The 22,675-nt window shown below is 39.1% G+C and overlaps 1 protein-coding gene across 1 annotated transcript in view; it reads left to right on the top strand.

The window, feature by feature from the left end:
- astn2 (astrotactin 2) overlaps positions 1-22,675 on the top strand; it is a 303,910-nt gene that overhangs the window by 126,796 nt on the left and 154,439 nt on the right. Inside the window, exons 5-7 of the mRNA XM_085279739.1 lie at positions 3,622-3,729; positions 6,429-6,575; positions 11,798-11,965. Coding sequence (XP_085135865.1) covers positions 3,622-3,729; positions 6,429-6,575; positions 11,798-11,965 — 423 coding nt within the window. The remainder of the gene's footprint in view (positions 1-3,621; positions 3,730-6,428; positions 6,576-11,797; positions 11,966-22,675) is intronic.

Genomic DNA, 22,675 nt, shown 5'->3' with positions numbered 1-22,675 from the left:
GCCATTAATGAACATTGCTAAGTCAGATCTACTATAGGGAACACTAATAGAGGATAATTTGAAACTCCAAGTCCCATCCCAATCTGACAGAAATTACAAGTAAAGATTCTGAACCAGTATGGTGCAAACTGGTTCTGTAAAGGGTCCATTATTAATCAAACAGTCAATTTGATAGATTTCACAGTGTGAGGCAATTGATATTTTTATGAAGAAGCACTTTTTTCCTTTTTTCAAAGTTACTCAACGTCCAAATCAAATCTGAAAACTGCAGGAAGCACATTCATTCTTCTAGTGATTACTTCAAGTGGCATTCAAAGTTGAGATGGGAACAGCAGGAGATTAGTGGAGACCTGAAGCACCTTTACATAATCTGAACTTTCTTTCTAACTAAAGGACACTGAGACATTTTTGACCCTGTTTGCCTTCACTGAATGACTCATTTAATGGGACATAAATGACAAAGTGCCAAAGCAGCTTTCATAGCAATAACGGTATAGGGCATTGCAGAGCCCAGGCTATGTCCTGATAGGAAAAAAAAAAAAAAAACAATAACCGGGAATGTTTTCCGTATCTTCTGAAAGGCCAGCACTTTCTTCACCTTTCTAATATATATTGCCCTTTTTAACCATTCAACCAAGAAGGCACGCATTTTATGACCCCAGAGAGCTCAAAGATGGGACATTATGGTACCACCTATAAAAAGGAGCAATGATTTAAGCAAAGCAGGGCAGGAAGCCGCTGTCCTGCTATGCTCAGCATATTACCTCAAGACGGTCTTTACATTGAACTCCACGTGGAAAAAGAAAGAAGAAACACTCACCTTAAAATTGTGAGGGTGGATAGGACAAAGATAAGTAGAGGGGCAAAATTAAAACACAGACTCTTTTTTATTCTGCACCTGTTTTTATAATGCATTCAATCCACACCACTACATTATCCTCATTTCTTCAAAGACTATGACTTGTGGTAAGTTGATATACTTAAATACGTTAGAAAAAAACATGGCGACAATGGTTCTACTGTAGAAACTTGTACTTTACGACTTGAGCCTACAATGCATTTAGATTGAAGAACTTATGCAAGTAACACCAGTGTTTGATTAGTATTAATAAATTTAATACTAATAAACAGGACATCACTGTGTTAAAACTTACCTTTAAAGGCATTACATCCACCACAATGACACATCAACATTTCTAGTCATGAGTCAGATGCATTTTTAAAATTTGGTTGTGACTGGGACACATCTTTAAAGATTCTCCTTTATCACTGGAACAAGGTCTCTAATCTTTTATTTGCATCTCCAATAAATTTCAAATGGAAACCAAGTCATATTAAAATGTAATTAGTGTAGTGGGCAAAAAGATTCATGCATTTAATAAATGCACTAACAGAAGAGATTATATATTAAAATTTGACTTGCTTTAACCTAAGGCCCAGGAGACATACACAGGTTTTAAATAATATGCATAAATATTGCATAGAGACAGTATGTGTTACTACTTTTCAATAAATTACACTTGTTCCTCATTAGGTGTAACAGAAAAGACCTACCTGAAATACAGTACACTCCCTGTCTTTTCTTCCTCTACCACCTTTTTGGGCATGTTCTAAGACTATGCATAAATCCAGAACCAATTTTACAGCACATTGCCCTGGCTTCACCCTCCAAACAGCACCAGACTTATACTCGAATTCCAACTCAACTCTAGACTTGTTTAAGTGCATGAGACCAAAAGAATGATTACAGTTTTCAGTGTATGCTTTCTACACAGACTTGATAGACCTTTTAATCATGTCTAAATCTTTTATGATGCACGAAAATGTTCATGAGCTGTAACATAATGTTAATGAAGTGAATGAAGGAGTCTATTTCACCTGACATTGCTCAGCACTTGCCTTGAAATTCTGACTGTGTCCAATGAACAAGGAAGAAAGGATTTTTTTTAATCTACCTTATTGTAATAAGGACTTAATGACATCTATAAAAAATACTAGATTTCAAAATGATAAACAGTGTTAGATCTGTATACTTTCTTATGAGTTGCTCCTGCGCCTATTTTTTTTCTCTTTATTTGCCTGTGGTGGGTGGTGTCTACTTTGTTTTTCACTATGAAGAGTTCACCATATCTTCATAATAGTGTTAGTTTATTATCTTACTTATTTTTGCTCGCTTTTGCTTACTTTACTCTCTGAAAAAAAAAACTTACCGTCCTCCAGCTTAGTCTTAACACAATGTGACATCCCTAAATTGAGAGCATCCAAGCCCCTGATCAATTTCCTTAGCCATCAATTTTTCAGAATAACCAAGCTTTTGTACTTTATACACTGACACTTAAATTGTGACTGGAATGAATCCAATTAATTTTGTATATATATTTTGCGGTCACTTTTGTAAGGGACGTACAAGCGAGCTGTCATTTGACTTGATTTATGCGAAATGATCAATTTGTCACCATATGCTGGCCAAGAACTATTTTACTCTAAGTACCCCCTTCATCCACGTTGCACTGCATTTTCTTAATGATATACCAGGAATGAAACAATTATGAATGCTTGAATATGACTTAAAAGTCATATTCCTGTGGGGATAAAGCTTTTGTCTCTTGCAGAAAAGTAAATGCTTTTGTCATTGTGTCATTATCAGCTGTCCTCATGTATCATAAAAATAAGTGTATTGACATAATGCACTTATCCTAATTTTGTTCTTTGTCTTTGTTTTAACTCGTAGTCATCGAGTGAAACGTTTTTTCTTAGATGTGTATTTATGGTCATCACAAGCATTGATTTTCACTCTGTCCTTTATTCTTTTTCTACTCCAGGAGATTAGGAAGTGTAATCACTGTGATCCTCTGGGTAATACAAGCAAAACATATGTATAACCATGAGGAAATCTGGATCTTATTAGCATAAGATCGTTTTTATGACTAAACCTAAATGATACATGAAAGAATGTGCGTGGTACAATAATAAAGATATTTAACATAAACCGTCTACTGGACATTTTTTAATCTGGTTTGAGACTGTAGTTTGAAGCCATTTACAGATATTTTATGTTATGTTATCCTTCAGTGGTTTTACACTTTGCAAATCCCTGACTGTTATCACTGTGTGTCAGCCCTCGTGTGTGTGTGTGTGTGTGTGTGTGTGTGCGTGTGTGCGTGTGTGCGCGTGTGCGTGCGTGCGTGTGCGTGTGTGTATTTTGATGTTGCAGTGCCAAAGCAGTAATAAACAAAGCCTCTTAACTCACAGCCCTGCTCTTGCTGTCACTCTAACTCAGAGTCAGACATGCAAATATGCACACACTTTACCTAATATGATTAGAAAATTGAGCTCCAAAGTCTTTTTAACACTTGACAACTCACCAACAGATCAAACCACGAGTGGCAGCAAAGGTGGTAAGAAGTGGAAATTTGATTAGTTAAAAATCTGTGTACTGTTGTGTCCATATTGTAAAAATATATTATGTCCTGCTCTATATACACAACACCCAAAGGTTGAATAACTGCTTGTACCCCGACTGCATTATATTTTCTATATCTGAAAAACAAACAATCAACTGAATTATGATTCTAATTAGATTTATTTTTGCCTTTGTTTGTCTTTACATTTCACCACCAGAGGCTGGAGGTGTGTTTGGTCCTCAAGGGGAATCGGGATCAGAGCCTGAAGATGACAACCAAATGAAGTTTTACACAGAGCAGCACAGAGGACGAAGGCGCAGCAAAGGTGGGAAGAAACTCAGGTGTATTATAATAAATGTCGTACATTTTTTACACATTAACTTACTCAGCAGGAGACCCTCTTAGCCACTGCGCGCTGCTGAGAAGACATTAAAGTCAAAAGGGAGTATAATACAAAAACAAATGAACGCCAGCCTTATCCCATTTGAATATAAGAGGGAATGATGGGAGAGAACATTAAAGCTGAGTCAAATGAGGCTAGTCATTTCCGGAATTGTCAGCATAGCTGGAAGTAGGAAGGGGTCATGTATGTTCCCAGTGGGGCTGGGAGTGCTGTTCCACAGCTCAATGACATTCAAAGCAGACATATGAGCTGATGTCAATGGGAGTTTTGTGATGACCTAAGCTGAGTCACATAACTTGAATGCATGATTTTCAACTTCCTCTCCCATAGTGATATGTGATAGTGAAGAGTTTGGATTTGTGTGTATATGAATTACATAGTCTGTGTATATCTATAAAGTAGCTGACAAAAATGATGAAAATCATGATGTTTTTAAACCCTGTGTCTGCAGTTCACCTAAACAACACTAGGTCAAGAGGACAATAAATCACACACCACTTTATAATCTTATTAATTTGGTTGTAAGCCCTCTGGTGTGGGAATAGGATCTAAAAGCAATTAGAAAAGCAATTTAGTTGCTTTTCCAATTGCGATTTCTATTAGAAGTATAAAAGAGAGGAAATGTACGATTTGAAAACAAACAAAACTTCTTAACTCTATAGAACTGCAGATATATAATTCATCTAAAAGCGGATTCTCTAATTAAATGTCTCTATTTTTCTGTACATTGGAGACAGCAGCTGGGTAGATTTCAGATATCAAGCATGTGCATATGGTCTTAGATAATTGCAACGTTTTTCGGAATGAAGGACAAGAACGAATTGAACGAATTGAATGAACCTACCCCTGTAATTGGCTCTGTAGCCTTCTGTCACTTCATTTCCTACCATTACATTTCCTGTTTACATACATTTAAACACAGAATGGTCCAGTGTGAACATGCAATTAACCACAACTGTTCTGAAAATGGTTAATTGCCTGTGAGTGTAAATGCCCTAGAACAGGCGTCTTTACTTTAACTGACATCTTGGTCTGACAGATTTTATTATCAAGTCTTTGTGGCCTTACAGCTTGGAGGAAAATAAAATCCATGGCCATGACCTGTGTTAAAGTTACAGCCTGTATAAAAAGGTAGCTCTTTCATTAGATGATGGACAGAGGGGAGGCGAATGAGAGTAAACATAAAGAGTTTAGTGCACTCCTTGTATTTGTGCATTCAGTTAAAATTTACATGTGACTTTATGCGTGTGTTTGAGCACAGAAAGGATGCTTGGTTTGTGACCATAATGTAAGTGTTTGCCATCGTGAGTGCGCATGCTTTTGTCTACTCAGTAAGCTTTTATAGTAATTGAGGGAACCCTTCACAAGCCCAGTGACACCACCCGCACCCCACTGACATTAGCTGCTCAGCCACTATTTCTGTAGACAACCATTGTTTCTATCCCTTCACAAAGCCATCACAGTGAGTAAGACGTGCAAGTCGGTGTGGGTCAATCCATTACCCTAACTTTGTCTCCTTGTTTGGCCTTGAGCTGCATTTCAAAACCTCCGAGCTTCTGTCAAGATTAAAGTGCCTTTCCACAGGGGAATACTGGTGAAACTTTCTTTTCTATGATATTGCTTTGTTTTATTTCAGTCTGTTTGACCATTTGAACACTGCGAATGTGATCAGTCAAACGTTATATGGGGAAAGCTGAAATTGGCATTCACAGAACAATTGTACACGGCTGTGTTTTTCAGTGGTACTAAATGATGTAGTAACATACCTCTAACTAGCACACAGAGCATTAGTCGATTCCCATTGTGGAAGCTATTGGGCATTGAAATTAATAAATATATAAACAAATGTATTCATTTATTTATTTATTTGAACAAAACAGTGTGATGAGTTCTACTGCAGAGAACAGACTTCCATGAGCAGTTGTACCATTTCTATTGACTTTTGCAACAAACCTGCAGAGCGCAGGATACACACTGGGAAGCTCCCTTCCTAGAAGCTATTCACGCAGTTCTGAAGCCTGCAGATTCTGAAATATTACGTGATGTTTTCTTGTGACTGGTTTAAGAAAGTACAAGAGTTATTTTCAGGTTGTTCAACGCATTAGAGCAGTGTTTCCAAAGCTACTCTATCATCACCTTATCCTACACACATCCCAGTAAGCTTCCGTTTAACATGCCAACTTCTCTCCCATGATAAATATCTGTAGACAGAGGTTAAGCGGCTAATTTCATTTCCTATACCTTAGCTTGGAAATAAGATCCCTGGCAGAGCCAAAGGGCAACCAAAACAACCAATCTATAACCCTGTCAGTAGCAATAAGATCATATATCATACTGGCAAATGATTCTGGGGTGTGCAGAAGCAGTGTTAACCCAAGTCATATCTACACAGGCCAAACTTGAAACAGGGTTGGATTCATAAATCAGCAGTACAATGAATTGCATTCTCAAGGCTTTGAGGAGGGCTTTTCAGCAAAGGACAGTGCAAAACGAGATGATTTTGTTAAACGTTTGTGTGGCTGTGTGTATTATGGTCCTGTCACCTGTTTAAGACTAATAAAAACAAAAGGGCCACTGTTAAACTGTCTACCTTTACTTTTTTTCTCTTTCTCTCCCTTTAGGCCATCCACACAGTCCTCTAAATAAGGTCACCTTGACACTGATTACTATCAGCACATGTGTCATTGCCATTGTCTATGCTACGCAGGATTCCTGCCCCCTCACTGTTAAGGTCACCCTCCATGTGCCAGAGCATTTTGTTGCGGATGGTAAGTGCAGGGCATTTATTAGACCTTGGCAGAACATTTAACGAGTAAAGCATCAAAAAGTGTTTACTTTTGCTGGAAACTGACTTCACTACACATCACTGTTTTTATGCACTCTTTCATTTTGATTCAAATTACATGATATGATATGAAAATCTTAGTAGATCTGACAGCTCACAGAACTCCTGGGTCCAATTTACACAGATCTGTTTGCTGACTGGAAACCCGCAAATACTAAAATCAAACATGGAGATGAAGATGCAAGGATTTATTATACTTACATTAAACCCATCAAAATGTTACTAAGATGCAGTGTGGTTATTTAGCCCAAGCAGCAGTTTGAAAACATCTAATACAAGCGATATGCTAGATTTGTGGAGCATGTTATCATAATAGCCATTATCCCACATAGTATAGCATCTTATTGTTTTGTTTGTTTCCAACAATAACTAGTTACAGTTGTCAGTCGAGCAGCGTACTGTAGAGATAACTGTCGAGTTGCATGTTGTTGTTGAGCACTGAAACGTATTATGTCATTAGTTTAGTCTTTGTTGTTAGGAGGAACAGCTAATGGACCGGGGCTAGCTCAACATTCTCCGTTTCTGTTTTCACATGGCCTGCATTAAACTCCCCACCCCCTCAACCGTGAATTGTGGTTTTCAATTTCAATGCCTTTCAATTTCAGTGCCCCCTTTCCACGACTGATAAGGTACAAAAGATGAACATTCATCCAACAAAAGAGAAAATCATGTTCTAGAACCGAAAAATGAACAAAAATCAGAACAATAAAGCCCACGCGCTGAAAGCTCGCAATGGAAGAAAAAAAGATTGATTATCACCACAAAAAACTGAGTGACATTTAAAGCCATTAAAGTGATGAAGAGCATTGTGCACACACTATGGCTATTATTATTTTTCGTTTTTCAACTGAGCTTTTAGTATTTAGCCCCTTTTTCATGTGACTGCATGCTGTAGATTAAAATATTAACCTATTGTTTTTATCTTTTCAGTTAGCCGGATACAAACAATGCATATTCATCTAATGTTGCATAAGAACTCCAAGATATAGTTCTGCTGTATCAGTGCCATATTAGAAGCTGGCTTCACAGACAGAAAGTATGCTTTCCAAAAAAAATAAAAACTAAATAAATAGTCAGTGAAATCGAATATAAAGAACTTCTCTGTCAATAAGGAGTTGATACCGTTTCCTGTCAATTTATATGCTCACATGGGGACACAAAAACATTTGTTGTTGACAAAAGAAGTTTAAATTCACAAAAATGGAGTTTGTAAGCAACAGACCCATGCAACAGCTTAGAGTATTATTTAATCTGTTTAAAATTCCTTGTTGACAGTGAGCTAATTGTAAATTGGGTCTGTGTGTTGACACGATACTGCAAAACAAACCTTACTAGGAGAAGAGAGAAAACTTGAATATGTACAAGGAACTAAGTGAAGTAAGAGAGAGTGAAGAGCTGAGGCAATTTAACTAATGATTGATACATCTCTGAAAGATTTCACATATCAGTCAAAAAGGCATTTCTGCCATTGAGGTCTCATTTCTTGTCCTCCCACGCTCTCAGAATTTGTGTGCCCGTGGACACTTCATGAAAACGGAGGCGTGCATAAAATATATATTCTGTAACTATTGGATATCTACAGTAAAATAAACATACCGTTAGAGTATTTTGACATTGACGCAGTTTGTTTTTTCCCTCTGTATACCACCACAGTGGATATGAAGTGAAAGAATCAAGATGTGATTAGAGTGCAGACTATTGGTTTTCATTTAACGTGATTAACAAAATTATCACATGAATTTTGTTTAGAAATTAGCTATTTTTATTCATAGGGCCCTATTTTCAGATTCTAAAGTAGTTGGGTAATTGCCTAATGAACAAAAGCTGCTTCCTCTTATTTCATGTCAAATTAAGCAGATAAAAGCCACAGTAAGGTCTAGCCAAGTGAAAAGTACTCAAGGAAAGAGGCAAATAATTGTCAATGTGTAAAGATGGCGTGATGTTTCAGAGCGCTTACAACAAGATGCTTTTTTGTTACTGCTGACAAAATGTAAGGCTGTCATATCCATATACAAACAGCAACAAAAGGTGGCCACAATAAAGACTTGGCACAAAATAGGAACCTGTCGCCTGTCAATGACTCGAGGATTAAAAACAATGAAGTTTGTCCACTTACTTCTGAGCTTTGTGGGGCAATTACTCAAAAAATGTATTACAAAATAATCACGGTTTTTTTGAGTGTCTATAATGTTGTCTTTTTCTCCCTCTCCATAACACACATAGTGTAGTGTAAATCTCTGCCACTGGCAGCGAGGACGCTTTCAAATTTAATATGGAGAATGATTATTGACTTATTTTAGTAACCTTTTTGACCTTCTACTGCTACTAGCAGTGAGGAATATCAAGTTATACACAATAATTATCTAAATTTTTGGATGCCCCTGAAGCCCTCCTTTGGCCTAATGATCAGCCTGCGAGGTATCAAAAATCATATTTGGAATTTAATGAAATAATCATAGATATTCATGATAAACCAGCACTCGTGTATTTTAATTTTGCCGAGTCCATGAGCTTCACTGTAGTGCGACACTCACTACTGCATTTAAGCCCCACTACAGAATAAGATATTGGACGAGGAAAATCATGTTGTGCATTCCATACTGCATGTGTGTTTACTGCAGGGTGAACATAAACTGTACACCTCTAAGGAGTTAAGATAAGGGTTTTAGGATTCTAGTTTTGTTTTTCCCCAGCAAACAAACTGTGTGTGCTGGAACTCGGACACAGAAAAGCAGACACCTGAGGCAGAGCAGATGTGGTAAAAGGCAGCTTAACCCTGTAGTCTGGCATGCATACAGTCGGCAGCAGGCAGGCAGTCAGAGCAAACAAACAAATCCAAGAGATAAACAAACAAAACAATTCCAACTGGCAAGCAACACATAACTATAAGTCACTTCAGGAAACGTACAAGCAGACAGACGAAATGCTCTGTTTCTTCTGTCTGCTTATATACTTTATAAGTTGACACAAAGGACGTGAGTTGCTCTATATCTAATATATGCTGGTACGATGCAGGTGAATAGTCAGGTGGTGATATCAGCCATTAGCATGATGAATAAACTGAATGTGAGCAGCCAGTTGCCATGACAGTGAAAGGTAAACAAAAACAACTACAAAGCATTTATAATAATCACTAAGGCTACAGCTAATGGGAGCCTAATGGAAAAAAATGAGATAGATAGAGAGAGAACAGAAGTTTATTTACAGGCAGGTAACAAGAAAGGAAAACTGGAGCAGCAGATTAAGAAGACTCAGATCATTTAGCCAACATTGTGAGATACGCAGCTCAAAATCAACTAGTAGTGGAATTAAGTGTACCGACATATTCTTATGTTTTTATATTGTAATTACTCCAGTGTTGCTTTTCTGTTAACTGACATTCACTTTAGAGTCATGGTGTAAATACCTTAATTATATTTGCAAAAATAGTCATATTTTAAATGTGACTGTCTGTCAAAGAATCTTATCAATTAGATACCCAGTCATGTAACTCAATTATCAAAAACATGACATTGTGTAGATAATTGAAATAATACAGCAGTATACAATAGAGGAAAGCACAAACAACTTATTAACGAAAAATAACACAAAATTATATGTGTCAATAAGTCAATGAAATTTTTTGTTGCACCCATTCATTATTACTGTCATTATTTTGATTACCGCATTGACACTGATATACAATGCTTTCTTTTTCTCCCCATTCTTCTGCATTTGAATCATAATATGCAGAGCTAAGTGAACAATGCTCCTACTCCCCAAGTGGGATTTCTTTACAGGACTCAGAGAAGGCTGCATATCAGCTCTCTCCTCAGCATGTTAGCAGAAGAATTTACTTCTGCCAGTATCACTGTAAATGAGACCTACTGGCAGAAAGGGGCCTTGTCATGCTTACCTTTGGTCACTTTGACCTCGTAAAGGCTTTTAGCGATTTATTTTGGGCTTCTGGCATTTTGCTGGGTACTGAACACTTTACTTTCAAGAACACCAGCGATCTTTCATATCTATTGAAGATTGTTACCATGGTTATTTTGCTATGACTTATACAGAATTATGCACTTATTAATTGAAAATGTTCAAAACATATTGATTGATTCAAAATGTGTTTTACGCCAGACACTTAAACCAATAAACAATGTGGGATCATCTGACAAGCTATCAAATGTAACAGACAAAAACATGCAGGTCATTGGTCTCGATAAGATTGAATGCTAACACATGGTTTGGTACTTAATTTTTAGGGAAAACCAAGTACATTTGTTGAAGGCTTTGTGTTGGTCACACTGTACTGTGGCAGTGTTTTTCTGTCAAATGAAAAGAAGCAGCTGATGATTTTTCATGTGTAGGAGGAAACAAATGGCAGTGTATTCTGTCAGGACCAAAATGTTAAAAGGGTAAAATAAATAAATAACAGAGAGAGAACAGATGAGTTTTGGGATGTCATTGCTTTGTTTGTTACAGAATGTAAAGGCGAAACATTATTTGTTATTCTCATATGAGCTGTATATTTTACCACAGCACAAAGGACTTGCACACATCCATCTGATGCAGTTCATCTAGCTGTACCGAACCTGTTTGTTTTGTTTTAATATATAGATGTTCTAATACATTTTGAATTCACCTGGACAAAGAAATATATACTGTTAATGCTTCTGCAAATGTACCGTCCATGACCCATAATATAGCTGTATAAGAATCCAGAAAGCCTTCGCACAGCTCCCTTTGGAACCAAAACTCATTGGCATCAATTAGAGATAATCTTGTTCGGTGATTGGAGTTTAACGATTGGTCTGAGAGCAGTAAGAAAGAAAGGTAAGTCAGCGTCATTAAGCATAGCGTTTACTGATTGACTCGTGAAACCCTTTTAGCCCCTCTACTGCAATTACCAACAACACCCAATCTATACACATTATAGGTCTTAATTTTCTCATTTAAATTCAGTCTGGTCAGATGGGAAATGAAATTACAGTGAAAACAAAAGATTTAGCTACTTTCCAATTGATTTTGCAATAGAACCTCAAACCTAGAGCATAAATACAACATAATCACATCTGTTCTACTTTTCTGTGGTTTGTTTGTTTATTTTTGCCTTTTTTTCATGCAAAATAATTGGCTCCTGTTTTGTTTTGTTTTTCTTTTTTTCAGGAAGTAGTTTTGTGGTGAGCATGGGCAGTTTCTTGGATGTTTCTAATTGGTTAAATCCAGCAAAGCTAACTCTCTACTATCAGACCAATTCATCCACACAATGGGTCCAGGATTACTGCGGCCAGAGGACCACTGAACCCTGTGAGCAGATTTGTGATCAGGACACAGGTTGGTGCATACAAATATGCAGACACTGACGTCTAACCATTAAGCCTTAACCCTTGTTTTTAGCATTTTTTTTTAAAGTGGTAAGTACTTCAACAGTGGAAAAAGTGCAGGTGTATATAGAAGACATTACAATGAGATCTCTATCTTGATGTTTTACTGATTAACATAACATGTGCTAACTTTTAGTTGTATTTTGTGACATAAACCCAAAAGTTAAAGTAAGCTAAAAAATAAAATAAAATAAAATAAAGCTGAAACAGTCGATGTCGTCTGGTTCAGAGTCATGAGATTTACACCACCACTCACGACCCTGTGTTTTTCATGTGGACTTTTTCTCATTTATAAACAGTATAAACATGGCTCTTTATGTTCAATATTGATACCGCTTGTCAGTAAGGGCATAGACACCAGAGTGTACCGTGTCGGAGATGTCAGTGCCTTTGGCAGTATTTGAGTCCCTCCGCAGGAGAATGTTTTGCTATAAAATGATAGACATGCTATTCCCATAAATTTGTAAAGTTGTCATATTGAAACTGCGTAAACAATGGAATTAACAAGAAACCGGCAGCACTGTCAGTGAAGAGGCCACGTAGAAATACAAGTGTGTAACAGAGATTGTCACTGTTTGCATTCATCACAATAATTATATAGAAGCTATCCAACTTTATTCCACACTTTAAATGAAAAATCGAAAGAAAACAAGACAGAATCAATAGATCAATTATACGGTAGGTTTTTTCTGTAAAACATTTCATCCTTACTTTGCTTTAACTTTTGGTTGGCCTAAAAGCACCGAAAGGAGCTGAAACTATGTTTTCATCATGTTATAAATAAAATGGGAGTTAATGTATATTCCACATTATTTTGTAAGTCTTCTTTCTGTGCTGTAGGGAAAGAGAGGAACTAGTCAAGCTGAGCAAAGGTGTGTGGTTAATTTCTTGAGTAAATTACTCAAATAATAGTAACAAAAGTTCTTACATCAGAGCTCAGCATATGAGGCAACAGCATTTCTACTATGTAAGCAAAGGTCCTTAATGTCTTTTGCCCCATTCAGGAAAATCACCAGCTGCCACTGCAGTGTGCTGCAGTGTGTATACAATCACCCTGTATGGTTTTACACCTACATTTGCTGACCTTAAAACTTTACCAACAAATGCTAAGTATGCAGCATGATGATATTTATCTTGCCTTGAGTGTCCTAATTCCCTTGTGTTTTTCATGCCCAAGTAGATAAAGTCTAAGCTCATTAGAATGGATTACATCTGTAATGTATGTGAAATTTATGTAACCCTGGTCAAGGACGTGTTGAGGGCTAATGCATAATGTATTAGAGTTCCAGACACTCAACGCAGTGAGTACACAGGAAGATGCCAGAGATGGAGCTGCACGCATGTATTTGTGAAATCTTAGTGTGTGCACTTAGGTATTTCATAGGTCTGCATCTGCACATTATATTTACTCATTCAAATCCAAGTATGCTGAGCATTTTGGCTTTATTAGCACTAGAGTCTAGCTCTGCTCTCATCTTTCTGCATCCATTTCTCTTTTCATCTGTCCTTTATAGAAGATTATTTAATCAATGACAGTATGCGCGTTTGTTGTATCTCCTCAGGGCAATCACATCCATCCAGAAGTAGAATGAAAGGTGCTCTTCAAAGAAGCTTTCCATTTCTATAACTAATGTAAAATATAGCACACTTATACCCAAGCAAGCATACATATATTTTTGAGACTGAAGGACTTGTTTAGCATATAAAAACATAACTATAAGTGCACTTGCGATGTTTACTTGGATGTAAAAAAAAAAGACAAGTAAAATGGCCAGACCCCGATGGATGGATGGATGGATGGATGGATGGATGGATAGATGGATAGATGGATAGATGGACCGACCACTCACAGGGCTACCAAATATTACAACATTGAAAAACTGACTGATATGGATGACAGGAAAAATATATATAAGAAGAAACATTGACTTGAATCTAATACAAGCTGTGACTGGTGGCATTGTTTTCTGTTGGCTTATGGGCAGAAATGATAAAGTTAAGGTTTAATTGCCAACAAATACTTATTATACCAAGCAACAATACCAATAACAAAAACAACACTAAAACTTTGTTTCATTAATAAACATATGTTATACAGGGAGTGCAGAATTATTAGGCAAATGAGTATTTTGTCCACATCATCCTCTTCATGCATGTTGTGTTACTCCAAGCTGTATAGGCTCGAAAGCCTACTACCAATTAAGCATATTAGGTGATGTGCAACTTTGTAATGAGAAGGGGTGTGGTCTAATGACATCAACACCCTATATCAGGTGTGCATAATTATTAGGCAACGTCCTTTCCTTTGGCAAAATGGGTCAAAAGAAGGACTTGACAAGGCTCAGAAAAGTCAAAAATAGTGAGATATCTTGCAGAGGGATGCAGCAGTCTCAAAATTGCAAAGCTTCTGAAGCGTGATCATCGAACAATCAAGCGTTTCATTCAAAATAGTCAACAGGGTCGCAAGAAGCGTGTGGAAAAACCAAGGCGCAAAATAACTGCCCATGAACTGAGAAAAGTCAAGCGTGCAGCTGCCAAGATGCCACTTGCCACCAGTTTGGCCATATTTCAGAGCTGCAACATCACTGGAGTGCCCAAAAGCACAAGGTGTGCAATACTCAGAGACATGGCCAAGGTAAGAAAGGCTGAAAGACGACCACCACTGAACAAGACACACAAGCTGAAACGTCAAGACTGGGCCAAGAAATATCTCAAGACTGGTTTTTCTAAGGTTTTATGGACTGATGAAATGAGAGTGAGTCTTGATGGGCCAGATGGATGGGCCCGTGGCTGGATTGGTAAAGGGCAGAGAGCTCCAGTCCGACTCAGACGCCAGCAAGGTGGAGGTGGAGTACTGGTTTGGGCTGGTATCATCAAAGATGAGCTTGTGGGGCCTTTTCGGGTTGAGGATGGAGTCAAGCTCAACTCCCAGTCCTACTGCCAGTTTCTGGAAGACACCTTCTTCAAGCAGTGGTACAGGAAGAAGTCTGCATCCTTCAAGAAAAACATGATTTTCATGCAGGACAATGCTCCATCACACGCGTCCAAGTACTCCACAGCCTGGCTGGCAAGAAAGGGTATAAAAGAAGAAAAACTAATGACATGGCCTCCTTGTTCACCTGATCTGAACCCCATTGAGAACCTGTGGTCCATCATCAAATGTGAGATTTACAAGGAGGGAAAACAGTACACCTCTCTGAACAGTGTCTGGGAGGCTGTGGTTGCTGCTGCACGCAATGTTGATGGTGAACAGATCAAAACACTGACAGAATCCATGGATGGCAGGCTTTTGAGTGTCCTTGCAAAGAAAGGTGGCTATATTGGTCGCTGATTTGTTTTTGTTTTGTTTTTGAATGTCAGAAATGTATATTTGTGAATGTGGAGATGTTATATTGGTGTCACTGGTAAAAATAAATAATTGAAATGGGTATATATTTGTTTTTTGTTAAGTTGCCTAATAATTATGCACAGTAATAGTCACCTGCACACACAGATATCCCCCTAAAATAGCTAAAACTAAAAACAAACTAAAAACTACTTCCAGAAACATTCAGCTTTGATATTAATGAGTTTTTTGGCTTCATTGAGAACATGGTTGTTGTTCAATAATAACATTATTCCTCAAAAATACAACTTGCCTAATAATTCTGCACTCCCTGTACAGTGTATACTCTATACTGAATACCATAAATGCAGGTTTAGATATTTAAATCGGTCATTTTTTACTCCCAGCATGCATGCAAACGCATTTTTCTTGTCCTTTATAATAGCAAGAGGTATGTTTTCAGGATGGTTTCACACAGCATTTCTATTATCTCCATCAATCCAGCTTCAGTGTCATGTCGGATGACAGGCACTGTTGACTACTAGACACTGTATCGTTGTATCTGGATAATCAGTCATCTGTGCGTTCACCTTCCCTCCTTGATCAAGTGCTACAGTGGAGGTCAGTAGACACATACATGATGCAACACTTCCTGCTGTCTGATAGCTGGGCAATAGATAACTTTAATTATACTTGGAACTATAATATCTGCCTATGTATATATACGTTGGGACAAATAACAGCTAAAAATCCTTTGAAAATTACTTAAAATGAATGTCAGATAATATCATGACTCAAGTTACCACTTTATTATCCTTTCACAGTCATGCTCCCTAAACATAGGCTGTCGCTAAAACCTTTCCATTTCTCATCATGCATAACTTCCTAAAGACTCACAGACCTCGTTGGCTGCTTTTGTTTTCCTCATTTAAAACGTTTTCTCTCTGGCTCCTCCAGCCGCAAGTAATTGGAAATGAAACTGTTGAGGTGTGTAACATGTACAGTATACTATACCCCTGGTTTAGCTTTTCATTTCGAGCACATACTGTGCTCATAAGCACGCGTCCGGACACACACTAAAATGCACACAAACACATACATGTAAGATGGCGCCGGTGAGGTCGGCTGCCGTCACGACTGCTCCGACCACTTTTTCTTTGTTTTTTAAGTTAGTTTTCAGCGTTTCTAAATCGGCAAAATCATCACCATTGGGTACATTAGGTATGACAGTGACACTCTTGTTTCTATTGGTATACAATGTACTCACAATTCGAAGTTTTTAACTCCGGATCCGAGCTGGCCGAGTGAGATCTTGAGGGAGAACAAAGGGAAGCGGCGGCGGCCTAGAGGTAAGCGAGCCGGCGTCAGGAACAGGCTGAGAGCTCGTGCACACCGCACACCTCTGCCTAGCATCCTGCTCGCCAACGTCCAGTCACTGGAGAACAAGCTTGATGACCTCAGGGCCAGGATAAAGTTCCAGAGAGACATTCGGGGCTGCAATCTCCTCTGCTTCACCGAGACATGGCTGAACCCAGCGGTGCCGGACCATGCCATCCAGCCGGCCGAGTTCTTCTCGGTTCACCGCACAGGACACGGGACTCGGGGAAGTCAAGGGGAGGCGGCGTGTGTTTAATGGTGAACAACAATTGGCGCAACAGTGCGAACATTGTTCCTCTCACACGCTCCTGCACACCAAATCTGGAACTACTGTCCATCATGTGTCGTCCTTTTTATCTACCTCGGGAATTTACATCGGTCATTGTAAGTGCCGTTTATATTCCACCACAAGCGGACACGGTCACCACCTTATGCGAGCTGCATGAGGCACTCACACAGCACCAGACACAACACCGGGACGCTGCGCTTATTGTGACGGGGGACTTTAATAGCGCCAACCTCAAACGCGCAGCACCGAACTTTTATCGACACATCACCTGCCCCACCAGAGGTGAAAGGACACTGGACCACTGCTACACTACGGTCAAGGATGGCTACAAGGCACAATCTCGCCCTCCGTTTGGCAAATCCGATCACGCCGCCATCTTCCTCATGCCAAAATACAAACAAAGGCTGAAACAGGAAGTTCCGGTTCAGAGGAAGGTCGTGCGCTGGACGGATTAATCGGTGGCCGCGTTACAGGATGCACTCGATGACGCAGACTGGGGCATGTTCAGAAACAGCTCCGACGATGACGTCAACGTGTTTACAGAAGCGGTTGTGGGATTCATTGGGAAACTAGCGGATGATACCGTGGAGACAAAGACTATCACAACGTTTCCCAACCAGAAGCCGTGGGTGGATAAAACCATCCGCGACGCTCTGAGATCCCGCACTGCTGCCTACAACACGGGACTCACGACGGGGGACATGGACCCGTACAAAGCCGCGTCATATAAAGAGGCGAAGCAGCGCTACGGGAGGAAACTAGAGTCACAACTCCAACAGAGTGACTCTAGGAGCCTGTGGCGGGGACTAAGGACAATAACGGACTATAAAGCCCCAACAACCGGTATGACGAACGCGGCCGTGACTCTGGCAGACGAGTTGAACACTTTCTATGCTCGCTTCGAGGCTGCAGCTAAGGACTCCAACGATGCTAGTGCTAGCGGCGCTAACGGCTGCAGACAGGAAGATACTGGCAGCACCGGAAACGTGCTCGTCATCTCCGAGCATGATGTGAGGAGAGCCTTCAAGAGAGTGAACACCAGGAAAGCAGCAGGACCAGACGGCATCCCAGGTCGTATCCTCAGAGACTGCGCATACCAGCTAGCTCCTGTGTTCACTGAGATATTCAACATCTCTTTATCTCAGTCAGTGATCCCCACATGCTTCAAAGAGTCCATCATTGTTCCTGTCCCGAAGAAACCCCACCCTGCTTCTCTCAATGACTATCGCCCTGTAGCCCTCACCTCAGTAGTGATGAAGTGTTTTGAATGCCTGGTCAGAGACTTCATCATTTCTTCACTACCAGACACACTGGACCCACTACAGTTCGCTTACCGTCCAAATCGTTCCACAGACGATGCCGTCTCTCATCTCCTCCACACATCACTCACTCACTTGGACACTAGAAGGGGGAATTATGTTAAAATGCTCTTCATAGACTACAGCTCTGCATTTAACACCATAATTCCCTCCACACTCACCACCAAGCTGGAGCATCTGGGACTCAGCTCATCTATGTGTCAGTGGATCTCCAACTTCCTAACTGGCAGATCACAGGCAGTAAGGATGGGCGGACATGTCTCAGCCTCCACCACTCTCAGCACTGGAGCCCCCCAGGGGTGTGTTCTGAGCCCCCTGCTGTACTCTCTGTACACATATGACTGTGTGGCCACTACCAGCTCCACCACCATCATCAAGTTTGCTGACGACACCGTCGTGGTGGGCCTGATCTCTGATAACAACGAGACGGCCTACCTGAAGGAGATTAGGAATCTGGAGAACTGGTGCCAGAGGAACAACCTCCTAAACGTCAGTAAGACAAAGGAGCTGATAGTGGACTTCAGCACTAAGCAGGAGAGGAACTACCAGACCCCTGTCATCAACGAGTGCCCAGTGGAGAGAGTGGACAGCTTCAAATACCTCGGAGTTCACATCACGCAGGACCTGTCATGGTCCTGTCACATCAACACCGTGGTGAAAAAGGCCCGTCAGCGTCTCTACCACCTCAGACGCTTGAGAGACTTCCAACTGCCCTCCAAGGTGCTCAGGAACTTTTACTCGTGCACCATAGAGAGCATCCTGGCGGGAAACATCTTAACCTGGTTCGGGAACAGCACCATGCAGGACAGACGAGCTCTACAGAGGGTTGTGCGGTCAGCTGAGCTCACCATCCGCTCTGAGCTCCCTGACCTGCACTCAATCTACAGCAGGCGGTGCTGGACCAAGGCCAGGAAGATCGTGAAGGACCTCAGCCATCCCAACAACAGACTGTTCTCTCTGTTGAGGTTAGGAAAGCGATTCCGCTCCCTGAAGACCAACACAGAGAGACTGAGGAGGAGCTTCTTCCCGCAGGCGATACGGTCTCTCAATCACACCACCACACAGTACTGACCCACACATATAGTTCTTACACACACACTGGACTTTCTGGACATTGTTTTCACTTCATCACTTAAATCACTTTAAGCATATTCGCACTGCACAAGACACTAAATAATGTGGATTGCACAACACTGGTCACTATATTCTTCATTTCCAGTTAGTCCTTGTACAGCTGCTGTTATTGTGCATATATTTATTTATTTATTTATATTTCTTCATACATTCTTATATAGTTCTATACTGTGTATTTTGTTGTACAGTTATTTCATTTTTAACCTTAATTTTTTTTATATTTTATTCCTTCCTAGTTAAATTTACCCTTTTTAATTTTTCATATTTATTTCCTATCTTATTCATAGCCTTTTCCTTTTTTTTTCTTTAGGTCATGAGCAGTTGTCTAAGCATTTCACTGCATATCGTACTGTGTATGACTGTGTACGTGACAAATAAAATTTGAATTTGATACAGCTCAAAGGAAACACTTATATTTTATCTGCCCAATGATAATACCTAAGGCCTTCTCCAATATTATAACAAGTGCAAATAGGCACCAGAACAACAGTAAGTCTTTTCTGTGCTAATATCATAAACCTTAAAATTTGAAAATTATCCAGGCAGCCAGAGATATTATTATGATGACATTGTTTATAGCATCAGTTTAATACAAGAGGAAGAGAGATGGTTCGTGCGATCAAGCACCTGCCATTGTTATACATTTCACGTTCTTAATTTATAAGAGGAGAAAGTGAGAGAGCAAAAGAATGAGACAGAGAATGAGGAAAGGATGGTGACAAATTTTATTGACAATTTTAAACTGGTGTTTACAGAGGATGTCATTATCGCTAGGTGGTGTGAGGCTGTGTGCCTGTTTAGACACCTGGCTGAAATGTACAGGGAAGGGACTCTCTGAGCACAGTTAAATAGTTGGTTTTAACAAATGGCTATTTGGAAGCATTTAGCTCTTAATTAGACCTACATTATATTTTGATTATTCAACCATTTCTTGGGAGTCACTGAGTTAACACTGAGTTAACATGCTCTTTCAAAGCCCTGAGAGAAGGACGTACATGGAAACATTAAATTTGCACTGATCCATCCAAAAGAAAAAAAGAGACTAGCTGTCAATACACATTTTAGTGGTTAGAGTTGTTCAAGGTTAACACGAGCAGAAAGTTTTACTCAACCTGAAAAAATACAAACATCAGATCAAAACAAGAGTTAAAGCCATTAAAATTACTTCGTTAAATATCTTTGAACATGTTGTTCTCAAAAATAATAAACAAAGTAAAGTAGCTCATAAGAATATACGTTTAATGACCCAAAACATCAGCAACGAAACCTAAAACAGAGCAGATGAGAGCATGAACCTGCTGAATCTGTTATCTTGATAACAGAAGCCAAGTGTACACTGTGAACGTAAAAGCAGTTACCACACTGCATTAGCAGCTCAGTGATATTCAACTTTAATAACCACACTGTTGCATTTTCTCTTCTGCTCAGAGAGACATTTTACTATTGGCTATCTCCTCCCTGCCACGCTTTTCTGATACGCTCACTGTTGCTGTTGTTCCTCAGATTTAAAAAGAAATTACTACAAGCCATTAATTCTTGCTTCAAATCTTCCTTTTAATATGTTACACCCATTCTGGGTTTTTAGATGGAGATAAAAAACCCAGAGCTTGCAAGTCATGTAAAGGTTAGTTCATTCAGCAGAATGTGTAATCAAGCAGACTTATCTATTTCTGTTAATCACTAGATCCTCCTTTAAATGCGCTTGCAGAAAGGTAAGAGCCCTGCTTCAATGATTATTTACACAGGCTGTTTAAGATTTACAGAAAATGTGCTCCTAGACTGGTGCACTTAATCTGAAACAAGGTAGGAAAGATTTACAGTCCTCCTGCAGCTTTGAGGCCTGTACTGCTGTACAATTCATCTACCTCTCCTGACAATCTAGTGGGAGCACTATGGGTTTTATGTCTAGGCCTTATGTATACCTCTGCCACAGCTGGTATTGTTAATTAAACTGTAAACACAACTTATGATAAAAAAGGAATGTCTAGTTATAACCAGCACAAACCAGTTTCTCTAATATCTGATTCAGGTGATACTGACTGAGGGGGCATGTACTGAGCAAAAATGCATGTTGTTGTTATTATTATTATTGTTTTATTATTATTGTCATTATTGAATAATACACTGGCAAGACAAGAAATATTACCATAGCCAAGATAAAATAGGGGAGAGAGTTTTGCTTTCGCCTTCTAATTAAATCCGAAGCTAAAGGAAAAAAACGTCCAATTCGTGACTTCGATTTGATTCCTCTCAGAAATAGCTATTTACAAAGAGCCGTGTTGTCTCCACAGTTATTATTAGGTCCAAATATCTGTCATCGGGAGCCATTTCAAACAAACATGTAAATCAAAGCAAAACATTACATTTGTAATTGCTGTTAGCAAGATGCACAAATCACTCATGTACTCAAATACTAACTCTCTTAATTATAGTAATTTATCATCAATTTTAACCAAATGGGTTCAGCTGTATTTCTTCTTCAGTACGAATGCTGATGTAGAAACAGAAAGATTATACAATTTGAGCAAGATAGGACCATGTCAAATAAACTGTCCAAAATGACTGTAGGATAATTAAAGTTTAGAATCATGAACTAAAAACAGTGTGACCATTTCTCTCTCTGAATCTCTGGATATGTGGTTAAAAAAATCTAACTATAGAAATCTGTGACATCTTGCTTCATATGAATCACATCATATCACTTTCAATATAAAATTAACTATAAGAGTAGATATATTTGTTGTTGTTGCTTTTATCTGTTTATTTATTCTATTCAAAGAGAAAGTCCATTGAGTTGGCATCAGTGGGAAATGTGGCCAAATTCTAACTGTGATGTAAGCCCTAGACTCTATTACATGACACAGTGCAAGTGAAGCGTTCAGCTAGAGTCTAGACACACTCAGCCAGTTCACTCAGCAACAGAGCTCCAGCAATTTAAGTATTACGTAGTTTTCTATTTTGTAAAAATGAAATAAAGTAAAATGAGGTATCTTCTAAACACAAACACAACTGGACTACAGTATTTAACAACACCAGATTCTAAAATCGATGGTGTTTTGCTTCTATTGCATTTTTGCTGATATATGCAACAAAACAAATAATTCAGGTTGCATCACTGTTGCTACTCTGGCACTAACATAATAATGGAAATGTTCCCAGTTCCTACCAGACTTCAAGGAGAAAGAAAATAATATAATAATAAGGGTACCTTACCAA

Source organism: Mchenga conophoros, linkage group LG7, assembly GCF_057382185.1.
Source record: "Mchenga conophoros isolate Kocher_MC1m ecotype Shallow Benthic linkage group LG7, M_conophoros_male_GT1.1, whole genome shotgun sequence".
In the NCBI taxonomy this organism is placed as follows: domain Eukaryota; kingdom Metazoa; phylum Chordata; class Actinopteri; order Cichliformes; family Cichlidae; genus Mchenga; species Mchenga conophoros.
The sequence above is the reverse complement of the archived record's forward strand: the minus strand, read 5'-3'. Positions and strand labels throughout refer to the sequence as shown.